Here is a 17,001-nt window from a genome sequence, read left to right on the forward strand (position 1 = left end):
AGGAATGCATACTGCACCAGGGTCTGGGGTGCACAGGAGCTTGGGGTCCCACTTCCCCCCCCCATCAACAACTAGATGCTGATACCCAGGCAACCAACGTGTGCTCAGAAGAAAGGGAAACATGAATTTTTGCATGACTATGAGTTCAAAAGTGTTACAAAATTCTGCCCTTGAGATAAGAGGGCAGAATCCCCTTAATCTGAACAGAATCAGGTTTTCTCCCTAGAAAACAGGAGTAGAATTAGGTCTTTGCAAGTCATAGATGTTCGAGTTGGCAACCTGTTGGTATCCAAATGGTGCAGGGAAACAGCTTTGATTCTCTTAAATTATAAAGATAACAGCTATATTTTTTGCAAGTTAACATAGAGCATACAGTCAGTAACCAGAGCTCATCTCTGCAGACCAGAGACTGTGCATAGTTGATCTGGAACAATAAATAGCAGTGAGACTTGGGATCCAGAGCAGAGTGGGAAGACAGATCCCATCTGCTAAAAGGTTATGAAAAAGGATTAAGAAAAGGATGTCTTTTCATTAACATCTCCTGTTAGACAGGAAATGAAGGCCCAGTGCCTGCATCACCCACGCGCTGCAGTGGGATAGCCGAAACAGCTAGCTGCTCGAGGATCTTGCTTCAAGAATCTACTTTCTAGCACTTCCAGGAATGGAACATAAATCTGGAAGCTAGCAAGCAAAATACTCCAGGTTTAACCAGTAAAAAAACCAAAAACAAACAAGCAAACACCCCAAAAAACACTATTAAGAAGACAGAAGAAAATCGGATTTTGTGGTTAATAAAAAGATGTCAGAGAATTCAACTGAAAGAAAGCAGAATCGGGGTTAAAACTGCCCAGGCAGAACCATTTATTGCATCCAGTGTGAAGAGCACGGGCAGATGTGTCCAGCTAGGCTCCAGGTGTGGAAAAGACCCCTGAAGCAGTATAGTGTGATTTGGAGAAGGATGACAGATTTTGACCAAAGCATGGTCCAATGTTCAAGATATTAAATAAAAACAACCTAAAAAAATGTAATTAAACGAATCTTGAGTATTTGTCACTGCTTTAAAATACCTCTTCCTGCTACAACTTGTATCATGCAGTCTCACCGAGCTCTCATTGCACAGTTCCTCTGAGGTGAAGATACAAGCAAGATTAATTGCACAGCTACTGTGCTTATCTGAGTAAATGTGTCCTGGCACCAAACCCATCATTAAGATACAGAATTATTTTATTTTCCCATAGAAAAGTACTGGTATCACTGTCAGATATAGAATAGTAGAACCACAGAAGAGGCAGCTGCGGAGGGACCTGTGGATGTCATTTAGTCCTCCCATATAAAGCCAACCACCACCAGGTCTTGACCAAGTCAGCGGTGCCTCACCCTAGCCAGCTCCTGAAAACATTCCAGATCTGTGAGTGACATATCCTGGTGTTCCACAACCCTCCTAGGCAATGAAACTGTTTTGCCCTCACACATTTCTAGTCTTCTTGTGCTAGCAGTTGGTCCTCATACACACCTTTGTCTTCTTTATAACATCCCAGAATTTCAACAGGCCTCAGTTTTAAGGGGCATTTACACTGCAGGAGAGTGAACTTAATGGCTAAACCATAATCATAGCAATTTGTGGTACACAGAGGTTTGTAATGGGACACTGAGTCACTGTGAAATTAAATTACTATCCTAAAAAGTCATAGCATAATACAGGAGGAGGACCCTGAGGCTTCAGTGTCCAAGTCACTAACTGCAGACATGTCAACTGCATTAATACCAATCAGCACAGACAGAAAATCCATATGACTATTTATTAAATATTTGTTAGTTCCATGTCAGTTGCCTAACCTTTATAAATATTACTGATCCCAAAGGAGTCAGTAAATATTATTGTTCGTACACAATAGATGGGGAAGCAGTTGCAAAAAGATTAAATGACTCATGTGACCTCAAGCAGTGAACAGGCAGCAGGGACTAACTGGACCACAGCCTTTCTCAATGCAGTGGCCCTGGCCCCTTTTATTTGGGCTCAATAGCATGATATTCAGCCCAGAAACTGGTTCTGTGATCCTTAACATTTTCATGAAATTCAATTTCAGCTTGGCTTCCTGTTGATTGCCAGAAGAATTGTTGTTTCCCATGGAACACCATCGTCTTCATAGTGCTTACATCACGGACCTGCATAAAGAAAGATCAGACCATTATGTCACAGTAGCCTATAAGAGAACTACCCACAAAATATTGGGGGGACTTGCAAATTGGTCACTCGGAGGAAAAGCTGCCCTGGACAAAGGTTAGAAGAAACACAGAACACATCAGAAGTGCTCATTCACATTGACATTTACATAATGGAGATCAGAGTCCGATCCTCTAGGATTTGCAATTGATCTTTGCATCTGGATGGAAATCTCTAATGAGGAGCTGGGTCTGTTCCCATCCAAATCATCCCCTTCAGGTTTCTGACTCACCAGGATGTAATTAAAATGTGTTTGGTTGCTCTCACTGCCCAGGTCAGTATATAAGGCGCGAATAGCTATGCGATGCCGAGGAGCCACGTTGATGAAGGTCCGACACACTACTTCTTGCCTTTGATCAGGCAATTGCACAGGATTCACTATTTCACCTTGGGGACCAAACAGCTGCTTGTCACAGTCTGAGAGGGGGAAAGGGAGCAGAAAAATAATGATTTAGAGAAGTGTCCAGCATCTCCAAGAAAGAAATTTAAATTAAACACAGGCAGAAAAGTTTCTCTAAGGATTTTCATCTGGGAACCTCCAAGCATCAGCAAACACCTGCAGAGGGCTTGCCTTTAAAATGGAGGAGTAGTCCACAAGTAATATTAATTCCAACACTCCTCAATAAGGGACTTATTAGCTGATAAAAACAAAGCAAGATCTCCACAGATTTCCATAGGCAACCATGATCCGTGGAACTCTGTGGGTCTTGTCATGGGTGCCTTAAGCTAAAGCAATAGCAAAGCTTTCAGTAAGGTACCTTGGTAATATTTTTTAGTTGCATTTCTGCTGTTGTACTGAAGAATGACCCCATTTCCTGGCAGCAAAACACGCTGTTTCACAATCAGTGTGTTTGTTCTGGAATTTATCAGTGACAAAGGGAGCTTCCTGCAGCCTGTCCGCCACATCATTCGCCCAGAAAACAGCACTACCTCACCTGGAATGGATGAGCACAGGGACGAGAAACACTAAGTAAAAGGCCACAACCTATCTTATGTAGGTCTAGAAAAAAGTAATTTCTGAATCTTGTTCCTATCTTATCAAAATCTGTCATTAAAACACTCCAGTTAACTAATCTAACTGTACTGATTCCAACAAGATGGTATACTACAGAAAGAGTTTACAACAGGCCAAAGCAAGCAGCTTCTTTAACCCCATAAACTCCTTTCATCTCATATCTATCAACAAAACAGGTAAAGAAACAATTATATAGGGGGAAGAAAGGCATAATCTTCATTTAGTCCCATCTGGCTACGACTCGGTGGGACAGAAAAACTTGTAAAATGGTTTCAGAGATCACACGGGCTCCAAGGCAGCAAGAACCTTTCAGGGCACCAAAAGCACCCAGGCAGAGAGGTGCAGATTTCCCAAAGGGCCAGGCTAGTCCCCAGCACACCCTGGGCAGTACCTGCACTGCAGTTGAGGGAGCTCTCCAGGATACTGACTGTTATCTCCTCCCTGAGAGGACGTCCGATGGCCACAGTGCAGTCGCTGCTCCCAACACCCATCATGTTTATGATCCCAGTGGCATTAAGAAAGAGCCTTCCACAGACACCTGTACAGCAGAGACAGATGAGGAACATATCCAGAAGGAACTACAGCTGCTGAAAAACAGCCCCCATTCCCTTCATGGCACAATGAACCAACGAGTGCATGCCTTCCAGGTAAAGCACAGATAGAGTCAGCTGCTGCCCCAAGGAGTCCCAAGTCAGAGGAGCTTTGGGAAGCCCAGGGAAGGGAATTGTTCCTAGCTCAGATAACACAGACAGCCCATGGCATGATGGAAGGAACAGCATGTTGTCCCTCCTAACCAGAAGCATTCCCTCCCACACTCCCATCCGTGTATGGCAGTAAGGTCACTACAACCCAGCTGCATGCAATAACCACCTATATCTACCCTTGGGTAACGTCCTTCTCACCTCCACTGGTCTTTGTCTGTTCCTGAGGCACAGCAGATAGAGGAAGATCCAGGTCCTTGTATCTCGCCTCTTCGGCGGTTGCAGCTGTCGTCAGATGTGTGGCTGGTGTCACTGTGTGCAGTTCTGCTCCGGGGGACCTGGTCCCCACTGCCTGCTCAGGACAGGGCCCTGCAGAACAGCCACGTACCACAATGGCCTTGGGGAAGTGCCTGCAGAAGATGGGGTTCACGTGCTTACGGGTTAACGGGTTGAGGCAGAAATCCTGTCGTGTCTGAATGCCATTCCCACACGAAGTTGAACACTGCAGAGGAAGAAACCCACAGGACTTTATACACATTTCAGTTGGTATTTAGAAATAAATACATGTATTGGCTCAGGCATGACTGGAGGGCTGATTTTTTTTTGTACACTGATGCAGTTCTATCACTTGCCCTTTCAGTGCTCTGATTTCATCAGCTATAAGATGGCCCACCTTCCAGGGGATCTTCCAAACTCTATCTTTGAATTGCAGAACCACTTCCTAAAAAATCCAAAAAGATCTGCAGTCCAGAAGAAAACATGCCAAGGACCATTTTTAAACCTCAGCCAAAACCTTAGCTGAGAAAGGTGGGAAGCAAACCTATGGCTGCTAAACACAGGGCAGTGGAAAGGATGAAAAAATCCCTAGAAGCAGTTTAGCATTTCTGTCAGAAGTAAAATATAGCAGGCAGAAGCGGTACTTCTCCCCTGTATGCTTTAGGGAGGTGAATGTGTATGCTTTAGGGAGGTGATCCTGGGCAGAACCGCTGCACTGGACACCAAGTGCTGCATCTGAACAGGAGCAAATACCTCTGTCCACTCGCTGAAGCTCCATTCATAAGAGCACATTCGGATGACACAAGGGACACTGGTAAGGGGCTTCTCTGCCACGGGACACAAATGCTCCTCCAGCAAAATCTCCTTGCCTTGGTGAATCTGCACACAGATGACCAGCTGAACAGCTAAGCCAAGCCCACAGCTGGAGGAACAGGGGCCAGCTTGGGTTACCTTCCATCTGACAGAGGACATGGGAGAGAAAAATTAATTTAGTGATGAATTCCCACCCTCTGCTATCTCTTACTGTACAATTTTCCCCCTTCTGCTTCTCAGCAGCTTTCTTCACCCTTCTACCTCACACGCTTTGCTGCCTGTGGTACTTCAAAAGTAGCCTTTGAAACAAGGCGCGGCAGTCTGGAGCAGGTTTGGAGTTGGATACAAACAGAAGCTGTTCACATTTTGCAAGAAGCCCGCAGACTTGAAATACACATTGAGTATCACTCTGCATCCATTACTGCCTTCCCCAGGGTGGCATACACAGGCTTAACTGCAAAAACAATCTTATCTCCCTCCAAAACACACACTGCTCTGAACAGTCAGATCAGAAACCAACCCAGGGCACTTCATCCTGGGAGTAGTATCCTATAGCACATAAAAAAAGTTCAGATGCCAGTGGCTTTCCAGTCTCATAGTAAATAGGGCAGGGCAAGCTCTGCCCCATTTATCAACCCTGAGCCATATCCTAGATCACACCATACATGTCCATGGACACCCATTCTTCCCCAGAGCATGCTCTTGTGGCCCAGGTGGCCAATTTGACCTCAGAGGGCACAGCTTCAAATTACACAGCCTCTGCTCATGTGGACAAGCTAAACCATCACACTGGGTGTCTGCCACAATCTCTTCTGCCTTCTCCCTTGCACAGTAGACGACCTTGTGCATCACACCTCCTCCACAGCTTACACCGCATGAGCTCATTTTGCAATGCCACCTGGGAATAACGCAGTCATCAGTGAGTACCTCCAGCTATTCCTCATCTTCATTGCAGTTGAAATCCAACCAGTCTATTGAAGTACAACTGTAATTCTGTTAATGCAGACATACACACTGGGCTCACGTTTGAGAGATCAGCGGTCACCCCACTGAGTGCAGTCTGCAATACCATAAATCCTAAAGAAAGTGCAGTCAATTTCCTTCAGTTCTCAGAGCAGCTATTCCAGATTCTTAGAACATTTAATTCTAGCTGCTTTCCTTGATATTATGTGGAAACTACAGGTGGCAAATATGTCACCACCTTTTGCAGTTATGGATTTGTTCCTACTTCCCCAGGGTAATAAGGGATCAAGAGGTTTTCAGTTTTTCCCTGGACTCAAACTCCAAAGACTTCACTTAGTTCTGCTTGAGAATATACCAGCCCAGGAAAGACTCTCAGTTTTCCTCAGTGTGACTGTTTTTGCCGCTGGCTGTGCTTTCAAACTAGAGGAGAGGAAGATAACATTCTCAGAGTAGCCTGACTCTTACTTTACGATGCCCTGAAGACAGAAAGAAAAGACCTCTCACTGGCTCGTTGTCTCCTGGTAACTGCTTTACCTTGGTGGGCAGGGACTAAGGTCACAGACTTCCATCCTGCCCTCTGGTTTTGGCACTGGATGACAGTTTTCTTCTTGAGTTTCTTCTTTGGTGTCAAAAGCCACACATACATACTGTAGCTGAGTCTTACCTAGAAAGGGAAGCAATCTCACTGCATGGCATGCATGCAAGGGTTGAAAATACACCAAGTAGTATCAGTTGCATCTGCGTGTGCAAAAGAAGCAAACTCCACCCATGCCCCAGGCACACTTACTGCACTCATCCCTCCCAACTCTGAAGCACAGCACCAGCCAGCCAGCCCTCTAAACGACTCCTTGTCTAAGACTGGTCCCCTTGCCTCTTCCAGACTCAAAAAAACCATGATCACAGCAACACATGCACTTAGAACTGTAGAGGGCAAAAGGTTCCTTAAGGTTCCTAGGCACTGAGCTCACACCTACAGCCAAGTAACACTTCCCTGCAGCACTGAAAGACCTCACCTCTACCGCAGGAGACAGAACACTCTCCGGCTAGAGGGCTCCACACATACACGGTTCGATTTTCCAGTTGGATGTGCCCAAGTGACTCCGAAGCCTGAAGTAAGCGTGCATCTTCCTCCTCAGAACAGAGCAAAAAGACCCAGACTGACATTGGCACCTGCTTTCCACACTGGTCCCAAACTAACAAAGCTGGGGTACACCTCCAGATCAAGCCTACGACATATTTGCTGTCACTGAAGAAAGAGGCACATTTTAGCACTTCCTCCATTTTTGCAGAGCATACAAGTATCAGGAATAGCTAAGGACATCCAACAGCCAAGACTCCCGAGTCCAGCACAGAGGCACAAAGATGATGTAAACCACCCTCCCAGACTCCAGTAGTGAGGTGGTTCTTGTTAACTGGCAGCCTCCTGTGGATCTCAAGTGCAAAGCTCCCAGTGAGACTCCCGAAATAAGCCAAGTCAGTAAACTCACTTTGTCCCAGCCTAAAGGGCAGACATTAACCACACACGGCACAACAGAGAGGGGTTTTTCTTCTGCTGGGCACAAGCTGTCGTCCACAACAGTCTCCAATCCATCATGAAACTGAACACAGGTCAAATTCTGCTGGGCAACTCCAATTCCACAGACAGCAGAGCATTCATCTAGCCGAGACATCTTCCACCTAAATGGGAAGTAACTGTATCATCCTATTTTCTCATCTGGATCATGGAGGTTTATTAATCATGGCACTGATTACAGTAAGAGGTCATACAAAGTATTTAGCTTCTCTATTTCAAGAGCCTTGTCTGGATGGGACCGAGAGGAAAAACTGCTGGAAATTTATGCCCTTGCACTGACAGCTCTTTAGGACTAAAAGCACCTAAGCTAAAGAGCTATAGTTCACAGTGTAGTCACTTTTTATTAAACACTAAAATGTCTATGAGATCAATGTCTGGGCAGGCTTGGCTCTTGGTCCTCTTTCCAGTCTAATTAACACAAGGGTCTTCTCCAGAGTAAGATCAGATCTTTGTTGGCACAATCTCAGAAAGGATGTGAGCAGACATCATCTTCTGGCCATGCCCTCAAAGTATTTCCATTTAGGAGACTACTGTAAAATATTGGAAGGACTCTCTCCTGTTCATTCAGCTGACATCTCAACTACCTCATGGGACCAGGAAAGACAGAACATGGTTTGGGATCTGCTACCCTATTACCATTAGGAAGAAACTACTTCATACCTCTCCTTTTTTTTCACCTTGCACAAAGCAAATGAGACTGCAGAGTCTGGGTTAGCTGGCAGAGAAAGGACAAGCAAAGCAATAATTCAGCTGAGCTTCCAGGAACACCAACCTGTACAGGCATGGCTCCATGGCACAGGGCTTGTGGTCTGAACGGGGCTGTGGGAGCTCCAGACACCACTGATCTTCTGTTATTTCATTCTTTGTCTTGTCGAAGCACACATGATCCACTGGTCGTATCCCTGGGATACAAAAGGAAAAGGAAGGGAAGTTATAAACAAATAGAACAGTTCACCTCTATTTTGCTAGGAAGACGCTGTAATTTTGCTTTACCCAAATCATCTCTGTAGGAAAATAGTGTATTTGGGAATACAGACTTTCTATAAACACACAACCCCCTTCTTTCCGATATAAATTTTCCCCAAGAGTTTTGAAGTGACTTTCCAAGATGAACACCCCAGAAAATGAGAAGTTTGATGGATAATCCACTGCCAAAATTGAAAGATTGCTCTAAACTGGATGTTTGCAAGAAAAAGGATATCAATCCTAATTTGGTCCAAATTACTTCTAATGATCTTGATGTCTGACTGATGAGGGACAGGTTGCTGAAAAAATGCTCCAGCAATCAGCCATTTTTAAATTATGTTCTGTAGCACTAATCATGTAATATCATCACGCAGCCTTTGTACCCAGACAGCACTGTGCCAATGTCCTCAAAGTGATCATCGATATTCAAAACCAGACTAGGGGTACTGGGAGAGCAACTGCAGACTTGCAGTGCTGATGGCATGCAATAAATGAAATATTCATAAACTACAGCTATAAACAAGATTTTAAAGAATACTGAACCTAACAGTAAAACAGGTGAAAATCCAAACTCAAAGAAGTTACAGGCAAAGCTGTAAAGAGTCTCCTTCACAGTGAATGAGCTACCCACAAGGAGACAGGTATTCCTGAATCTCAAAGGGCATGACCTTGAGAAGCAAATGTCAAGAATCAATCAGCAATGTTGTCTTCACCACCCTCCTTGTTTTCAAATAATGTCTCTTGTTAAGGGAGGCCTAAGCATCCTTTTCAGCTCTCGAGATGCAATTTCAGCTCGGATTCTCAACTTTCTATTATTTTAAGTCCCAGATTCCTGATTTGTTTGTTTGTTTGTGACTGCATTAGCTAGGAGCCCCTAGAGCATTTTGAGTTCTTTACTTCAGGGTTTTAGCAATCAGTTCACTTGGGGAATTTCCTGGGGAAAAGCTCTCCAGCCATAACTAGTCCTATAGATTGATTTCCATAAGCATTCATGAATGTATTTTCTAAATCCTTGTCATAAAAGTCTTGAGGGGCTTGCCAGTGTCATCTGTATTATCTAGTGAACAAGAGGTCGGACTGTCTACCAGAGTGATCTGTTACAATCTGCATTATGATTTCTTCAGGGAGACAGAAAGGATTAGCCATAGCGCAGGAACAGAATTCTAAGAAGGAAATTGCATAATTATCTCTGAGGCTTTAGTTAGACACTAGATACCACTTTGGTCTCAGACTTTTGATGTTTAGCCAACTTCAAATTACAGTCTTCAATAACTTTGAAAAATCTTATAAAATTATTTAGTCTTAAACCCAAAAGTTTGGTTAAAACCTGTTTAAAAATCCTCTTCATGATCAAACATTTGCACTATCACTTTGATGATTCAGCTCATTTCCTGATTTGCCAATTTAATTCAAAAGCTGTACCACTCTTTTCTTTGGTTCAGTTTAACACTGACAACTGCAGCTCACTTTCAGCAATTTGCTTTTATATTCAGTTCAGTTATTTAGTAAGTTCTAAGCAAGTATGAGTCACTGATGTCACATTTCTTTCAGTTAGCCCAGGAAAGCCCATGGAGTAAAGATCTGTGTGACTACCAGCCAAACTAGAATTCTGCCCAGATCTCTGAAAAGTAAAGATTGAGTACTGCTGCCTCACCTTCCCCACAGGTCACTGAACATGGTCCCTGCTGAGGAATCCACATATACATCAGATTCTCTTTGGGGACAAAGTAACTGAAGGTGATGTCTGGGTTGGTGGCATTGCCATATTCTTTTGCATACCTTCGATAGACCTGGTGAAGGACAAAGTTGTGGTCAATGCACATATCAGCTCAGATTCATTTCTTAGGATGGAGACAAGAGAAGCTAGTCCCCCTTTTTTCCATCCAATCCTGAGCCTCAAGGCTACGACTGTCAATTCTTGCCAGATGCAGTCAGAGCACTCACCCTGTGAATTCTGTGCACAGGGCACTGAAAAAAAGATTAAGCCAAGCAAAAGTTTTAACTCATTATTGCTTTTCCCAACACAATCATCCCTCAAGATTTGCTGAAAGCCAACAGACCTATAGAAAGACTTGCAGCCAACCCTCAACCTTTCCCAAGGAGAGCAACACCATCACTCTTAGTGAACACCATCTCCACTGGCCTTGGGCATGAAGCTTATTACAACTGCATTCTGCACTGCAACAGAGCTACACAAACTCAGCCTGGTCAGTTCTGACTGTCCCCTTTCCAACTCTGCTATTTTAATTTACCTGTATTTCAATTACTTCTTGTGTTGGCCCATCCACATGGACTTCCTCCAGGCTCGGCAGGTTGTCCTTGGTGAGAAACACTTTGTATTTGATCCGGTTGTCCTCCAGAACTGAAGGATAGGTGACATTCAGTGAGATTTTTCCTTTTCCAGCAACCACATACTCTCCTTTAACCTTCACAGCTGGAGGAGCAGAAGTAGCAGTGGCATTAAGAGACATGATGTGGTCCCCTGGATTCCCTGGTGCTGGCAGCTATAGACTGCTCATTCGCTAGAAACCAGTTTGATTTAAGTCAGGCATCCCAAAAAGCATGGCTTCTACCACTTCCCACTGAAGAGCATCCCACAAATTGCATCATCAAGAACTTCCCCCCAGATTCCATTTTCTTGTTTTTACAAGCTTGTTTTAGCCCTGCCTGTAGTCCCTCCTCTCCATTTCATTCAACTCACCCAAATGTGTGAAGAGAGGTCTCCAATTGGTGACACGGACCAAAGTGGTGTTGTAAGGCAGGGACAGAAATGTAACGTACTCTGGAATCACAGAATCACAGAATGTTGGGGATTGGAAGGGACCTCGAAAGATCATCTAGTCCAAGCCCCCTGCTGGAGCAGGAACCTAAATGAGATTACACAGGAAGGCGTCCAGGCGGGTTTTGAATGTCTCCAGAGAAGAAGACTCCACAACCTCTCTGGGCAGCCTGTCCCAGGGCTCTGTCACCTTCACCATAAAGAAGTTCCTTCTGAAATTTAAGCGGAACCTCCTGTGTTCCACCTTACAACCATTGCCCCTTGTCCTACCATTGGGCATCACTGAGAAGAGCCTGGCTCCATCCTCGTGACATTTGCCCTTTACATATTTATAAACATTAATGAGGTCCCCCCTCAGTCTCCTCTTCTCCAAGCTAAAGAGCCCCAGCTCACTCAGCCTTTCCTCATAAGGGAGATGCTCCACTCCCTTAATAATCTTGGTGGCTCTGTGCTCGACTCTCTCAAGCAGTTCCCTGTCCTTCTTGAACTGTGGGATGGAAAGAAAGAAGATATGGTCACCTTCCATTATTGTATCTCTATCAGAAAGGCTGGGGGTTACAGATAAAGCCCTCTTCACCTTACTGGCACGCTGTCCATTGGAGGACAAGCCTTACAGGTAGCAACAAAGCTTAATTGCAGACAGAAGTCATTCTGTCTACACAACAGCTACAGATCTTAATCAACTACAGATCTGTTGACTACCCAAACTCCATCCCCATATCCTCCATAAAATAAAGCAGAAGTAGAAACAAGAAGTCACATGCAGAAGATTTTGAACACTGGATATGTATACAAATATGCAGCATACAAAGAGTACCATCAATTAGAGTCCGAGAGTGAGTACTACATACCTTTAGCTTTTCCTTCTGTGTAAGATCCACTCACTTTGGTACAAGTGCTATTATCACCCCCACAGACCTTGCAAGAGTCCATTACCTTCTTGGAGTCCATCTGGCCATCACACCCAAATGCCTGAGCAAAGGGAAGAGTCTGTCAAGATTTGCCTATTCTGAGAAGAAAACAAGTGAATGAAAGCAACATTGCCTGAATTCCTGAAATTGCCTTTTTCATTTGTAATTTGAATTTAAGAAGACAACATAGACAAAGATCCATTTATACCTAGATCTATCACTGCACAGCAGTATGCAAAGCAGGGACAGGGGTCTTAGCTGAGAGCACAATAAGTTTCATTAATTGCGTGACATTTTCTTTCCCATAAGAAGCAGCCCAGAAAGATTTCTCCTGTGACCTAAAACAAAGGCTTTGCACTCCCTCTCTTTCTTCTATGGACTCTTTTTTTTTTTCCTGGGCAGAAGCCCAGGAGAACAGTAAACATGAATGGCAGGTTCTAAAGGAATCTTTAAATCCCCAAACTCCAAACCCAAATGTAGCTCACATCCTTCAGCCTGGCCTTCAATCCCATGGAACTCAGAAAAGATTCTATCCTCATTCCCACGAACAAGACTAATTTACACAAGCTACAGTAGGATCTCAGCAGGCTTAGCAGCAAAACATGTGCAACTGCTGGATTTATGCTAGAGGCACTGATCCCAGGCTTTAGATGCTGCCATAACATACATATTTATCACTGTTGCCAATAGAACAGCAGAAATCAGAATAGATTATGCCTACACCCTCTGCTGTTCCTTAGGTGGAAATGCATTACAAAACATTGTGAACAGGAGGATAACGAGAAAAACATAAAATTCTGGGAATGTAAAGAAACGACAGAAAACATACAACCAGGTCAGCACTGAGCAGTTACTAAAACGCAGACAGCGCGGGGGAGTTATATTCCAGGTCATCCTGAAAGAATGGCTTTCTCACATCCAATCCAGGAAAAAAAAAAAGCTTCAGTTTTGATTAGTGATGTTGCAACAAACAATTTGTCAACTTACAATTCCCAGGTTTTACTCTGTATTTTGCCACTGACTCCGTATGTTCAAGTCACGTAACTTTTCTCCAACAGAGTCAGCATTTGATAGGGCTATTTATATCATGTAAACTGAACAGCTAATGATGTCTCCTCAACCAACGCATAAACCAATTGCTTCTCGGATTAAGGATTAATAGCCTTACGTCCTTACTGCATAATTAGCAGAATGTCTTATCTAGAGGGCATTGGATGCACAGACAGAACAGTAGATTGGTTGGACTCTATCCAATAAGCTAAGAAAAAACATTATTCTTTCGAGAAGAGCTCACTCTGTTGTTCCGGACACTGTTTTTTTTCCCCTGCTCCTAGTAAACTGACTCCTTTGGGGCTGATTACATGTCAGAGGTTCACCTAGATTCCCCAGCCACTTACTCTGCAGCTTCCCATTATACACAGATGGAAAGCCCCGTGGTGCTCAGAGTCATCCTGCTCACATCTGGTTCCATCTATGAAACTGTCTTCGCGGCTTACCATGAATTCCTTTTCAATGGCCCTGCACATGTGCTTGCATAGCATGTCCCCTGGAGGAGGCAGACAGAAGAAGAAAGGAGCACTCTTTCAGAAAGGCACATAGATGACCATCCAGCAATGGGAAGAAGTCAAAAGGACCTAGCAGAAAGAGCATCCAGGTTTCACATGAAAATTAAAACAATCTGAAATGGCCTTTGGACTTCAAAGTACAGACAGGTCCATGAGCATTCCCCATCACAAAGAAATCACAGTTCCTCGGTCTTTCCTTACCTTTAGCAAAGCCAACAGCAGAAGTCCAGGTATAAAAGGATGGTGCTTCTACAGTGAGATACAGTGGCTTTAAATTTGTTGCTGCACATTGTTCAGCCATAAAGTCCTGCTGGGTCATCAGACAGGCCTACATCCCAGAGAGAATTGTATGGGTAATGAAAAGAAGTTAGTGAGCACAGAATCACAAGCAGTATTTTTACCCACTAGCTAAAGGCAGAAAGCAGTGGCTAGTAAGTAAAACACCAAAACAATTGCAAAAAGGAAAACCACTTTAAAAGGAGACTGCAGGATATGCAGCGAATTGTGTTTGGAAGCTGATATCTTTGCTATTTATACAAAATAAATGGATAAGGAAAATAGGAACAATATAAGAATGTCCCTCCAAAGAAAACTATCATTAAGTGATTCACTGTTTTCTCAGCATATGTCCTGCTCTGAAGGCACAGAGAAAATGTTTCATTACACGTGAACAATGCTATTAAATAATACTGCTGTCTTCAGACACAGTGGAACAAATACCTCTCCTGTTGTCAGACAGAGGCTGTATGCCAGATCTTTAGTCCTCCCTCCCAGAGCAGTCTGCTGTGAGAATTACAGTCCCAAACCATACAGCTCTCAAAGGGTTAAACGGCATTAAGAAAAAAGCTCTGAAGATGTGATGAGCTCCATTACCTGAGTATTGCACATCTCCACTTGGATGCTGGTGCCACGGCATTCTTGCCCCCCAAATGCAGGCCTGGAAATGACAAAAGAACTCCTCAACAGAGGCAGGTTTGTCCCAAGGAAAGAGCAAAACTCAGACTCCACAGCCCTGAATCAGCCAAGATGCACCACAAGCTCCCCAGCTGCCCACCTCTTACCTGGGGTTGTTACAGAACCGCTGCCTTATCATAACTCCACCTCCACAGCTGCGGGAGCAGGAGGAGAAGGGGCTCCAAACAGACCACTGCCCATGGACTACAGCCATGGGGTTCAGTTCTTCCAGAGAGCTGCACTGTCCCTTAGAACACCACTAAGACCAGGAATACAGAAAATTGACAACAGCAGCACCACAGTGAACCCAGCACAGCTGGGATCTACAAGGGTGGCACAAGGCCCCATCTTTTTGCAGGCCAGAGCGTAACAGAGAATCCAAAGATGAATGAGGCACCTTCCCACAAGAGCCTAGAATTTCATTCCTAATTATGATCTAGCATGAGGTTGGGGTTAAAAAAAAGTGCTGATAGGTCATTTCAAGTGGAAAGCAAAGCTCAGATATCAGGCTGTAGAACTGCAAAGCAACTCCAGAGATACAGACAAGATGGAAACAGCAAGATCAGCCAGTACCAGTTTGTGACTGGTGTGTCTGGCCTCAGCTCCCTGGCTGAGGGGCAGTGAGTGCCATGTACCTTCCAGCCAACAACGTCTTGATGTCTAATGAGCTGCATAGCACCCACATCCACTTCTGATCATCAGATCAGCAGCCTCCTTACCTTATTTATTCCACACTCAGTACCATCCAAGAGGGGAACATGAAGTCGAGTACAGCTGGATTTGTCTCCTGGTTGTATGTGGCATGAGAGAACTTCACAGATATCCTGGTGTGACAAGAAAATCAGGGAGTTCAGGTAGTCACGTAGGCTCATCAACACAGCAGTCCCAAAAGCTGCTCTGTTTTAATGATGCATATCCTGGATTGTCTGGTTTCCCCACAACTACCCAACAAGGCAAGCAAGTCACTTCATTTCTCCTGTTACTCAGCAAAAAGTTGTGGGCATGTCAAAAGACCATCACTGCCAGCTGTAATGCTAGAAGATGATCAACTGACACAATTAAAGTTTCACCACCTTAGTGCTTCCTCATGAACAACACATGTCCAGATGGCAGCTATAAGCCATGCTGCACTTCTCAGACACGGGGACATGAGCAATGGCAGGGAAGCTGAAGGAATCCAATGAACAGGAGCTCCCTAAAACAGGGCCCTGAGTAGGTGTACCCAGCACTAGCACCATCAGGGCCCTGTGTGAACAGAAGGTTCTGGGTACTGTGCAAACCTTAAAGGAGACTTATGTGGATGAAGGAAGTGATGGAGAAAAGGGAAGGATTTTGAAAACCTTTGAAGGTTTGTTCTTTGCCAAGGTATCTGTGGCAGGAAAGCACCTTCCATCCCTTTATAATAAAAACGTCCCCAGTTCCCTTTTCCTGAATCTTGTCTCCAGAACATTTCCCTGCTGCCCCTAGCAAGACAGACAAACTTTCTACCTACAACATTGCTGTCAGCAAAGGTGCATGCTGTGGCAACACTCCCAAAGGCTATTTTACATTGCTCATCTGCTCCATAGTACAAGCCAGGCTTCCATCCAGGGATGCTGCCGTCCATGTCCGGCAGATCGTTTAAGCAGTTTGTTTGGCCTGTGCTGATAGAGACATAAGAAATATCACTTTCCCAGCTGTGGGCAGTAAGGACAATGACATGTTTGCAAACTTCTGCTGAATTTCATTCTGGGAGTTGGCTGTTGCTTTCCCAGACAACACATGCTTACTGTGGGCTGTGATGGATTTAGCTGCAGCAGCTGCCTGGAGATGCTCACAGTTCCCTGCTGCTGAAGTTATAACAGAAACTCATGCCTGTTCCTCACTCAGCCAGCTCACAGCCTGCAATGCTTGTTTAAAACCTAGATGCTCTGACATTTTAAATAAAATTTCCAGGCTGAGCTAGTGTCTGAGGAGCCCAACATAGCCCAGGCATGTTAGTCTCTAAGCAAAGTAATTTCCAGTTACTTGGAGCACAACCTGGGTTTAACCTCAGCAACAGACACAAGTGCTAATAAACAAACAAACCCCAAGCTATTCACAGTTCCTCATTTTCCAATAATTTTATTGAATTTCATTCCTTCCTCTCCTAAGCTCCCAGCACACAGAAACACCCCCACATGGGCACACAGAACTTGACCATTCCCTTACCTGACAAAGGCCAGGAACTCTTCTCGACTGCACTGTGACCACGTGAGATCGATGCTGTTGTGGTTTCCTGC

At 44.4% G+C, this 17,001-nt stretch overlaps 1 protein-coding gene across 1 annotated transcript in view; it reads right to left on the reverse strand.

The window, feature by feature from the left end:
* Positions 1 to 2,007: 2,007 nt before the first annotated feature.
* Positions 2,008 to 17,001, reverse strand: part of ADAMTS13 (ADAM metallopeptidase with thrombospondin type 1 motif 13) — a 19,735-nt gene continuing 4,741 nt past the window's right edge. The window contains exons 9-30 of the mRNA XM_029085709.1: positions 16,931 to 17,001; positions 16,233 to 16,383; positions 15,460 to 15,564; positions 14,848 to 14,999; positions 14,660 to 14,723; positions 13,988 to 14,114; positions 13,619 to 13,767; positions 12,162 to 12,282; positions 11,233 to 11,313; positions 10,784 to 10,965; positions 10,186 to 10,321; positions 8,338 to 8,467; positions 7,480 to 7,669; positions 7,001 to 7,123; positions 6,527 to 6,651; positions 5,757 to 5,927; positions 4,970 to 5,174; positions 4,142 to 4,442; positions 3,631 to 3,777; positions 2,983 to 3,159; positions 2,457 to 2,641; positions 2,008 to 2,166 (exon numbers count right to left, since the gene is read on the reverse strand). The exon at positions 16,931 to 17,001 is cut by the window's right edge and continues 61 nt beyond it. Coding sequence (XP_028941542.1) covers positions 2,008 to 2,166; positions 2,457 to 2,641; positions 2,983 to 3,159; positions 3,631 to 3,777; positions 4,142 to 4,442; positions 4,970 to 5,174; positions 5,757 to 5,927; positions 6,527 to 6,651; positions 7,001 to 7,123; positions 7,480 to 7,669; positions 8,338 to 8,467; positions 10,186 to 10,321; positions 10,784 to 10,965; positions 11,233 to 11,313; positions 12,162 to 12,282; positions 13,619 to 13,767; positions 13,988 to 14,114; positions 14,660 to 14,723; positions 14,848 to 14,999; positions 15,460 to 15,564; positions 16,233 to 16,383; positions 16,931 to 17,001 — 3,252 coding nt within the window. The remainder of the gene's footprint in view (positions 2,167 to 2,456; positions 2,642 to 2,982; positions 3,160 to 3,630; positions 3,778 to 4,141; positions 4,443 to 4,969; positions 5,175 to 5,756; positions 5,928 to 6,526; positions 6,652 to 7,000; positions 7,124 to 7,479; positions 7,670 to 8,337; positions 8,468 to 10,185; positions 10,322 to 10,783; positions 10,966 to 11,232; positions 11,314 to 12,161; positions 12,283 to 13,618; positions 13,768 to 13,987; positions 14,115 to 14,659; positions 14,724 to 14,847; positions 15,000 to 15,459; positions 15,565 to 16,232; positions 16,384 to 16,930) is intronic.

The sequence above is a fragment of the Antrostomus carolinensis genome, unplaced genomic scaffold (genome assembly GCF_000700745.2).
Source record: "Antrostomus carolinensis isolate BGI_N321 unplaced genomic scaffold, ASM70074v2 scaffold43266, whole genome shotgun sequence".
NCBI lineage: Eukaryota > Metazoa > Chordata > Aves > Caprimulgiformes > Caprimulgidae > Antrostomus > Antrostomus carolinensis.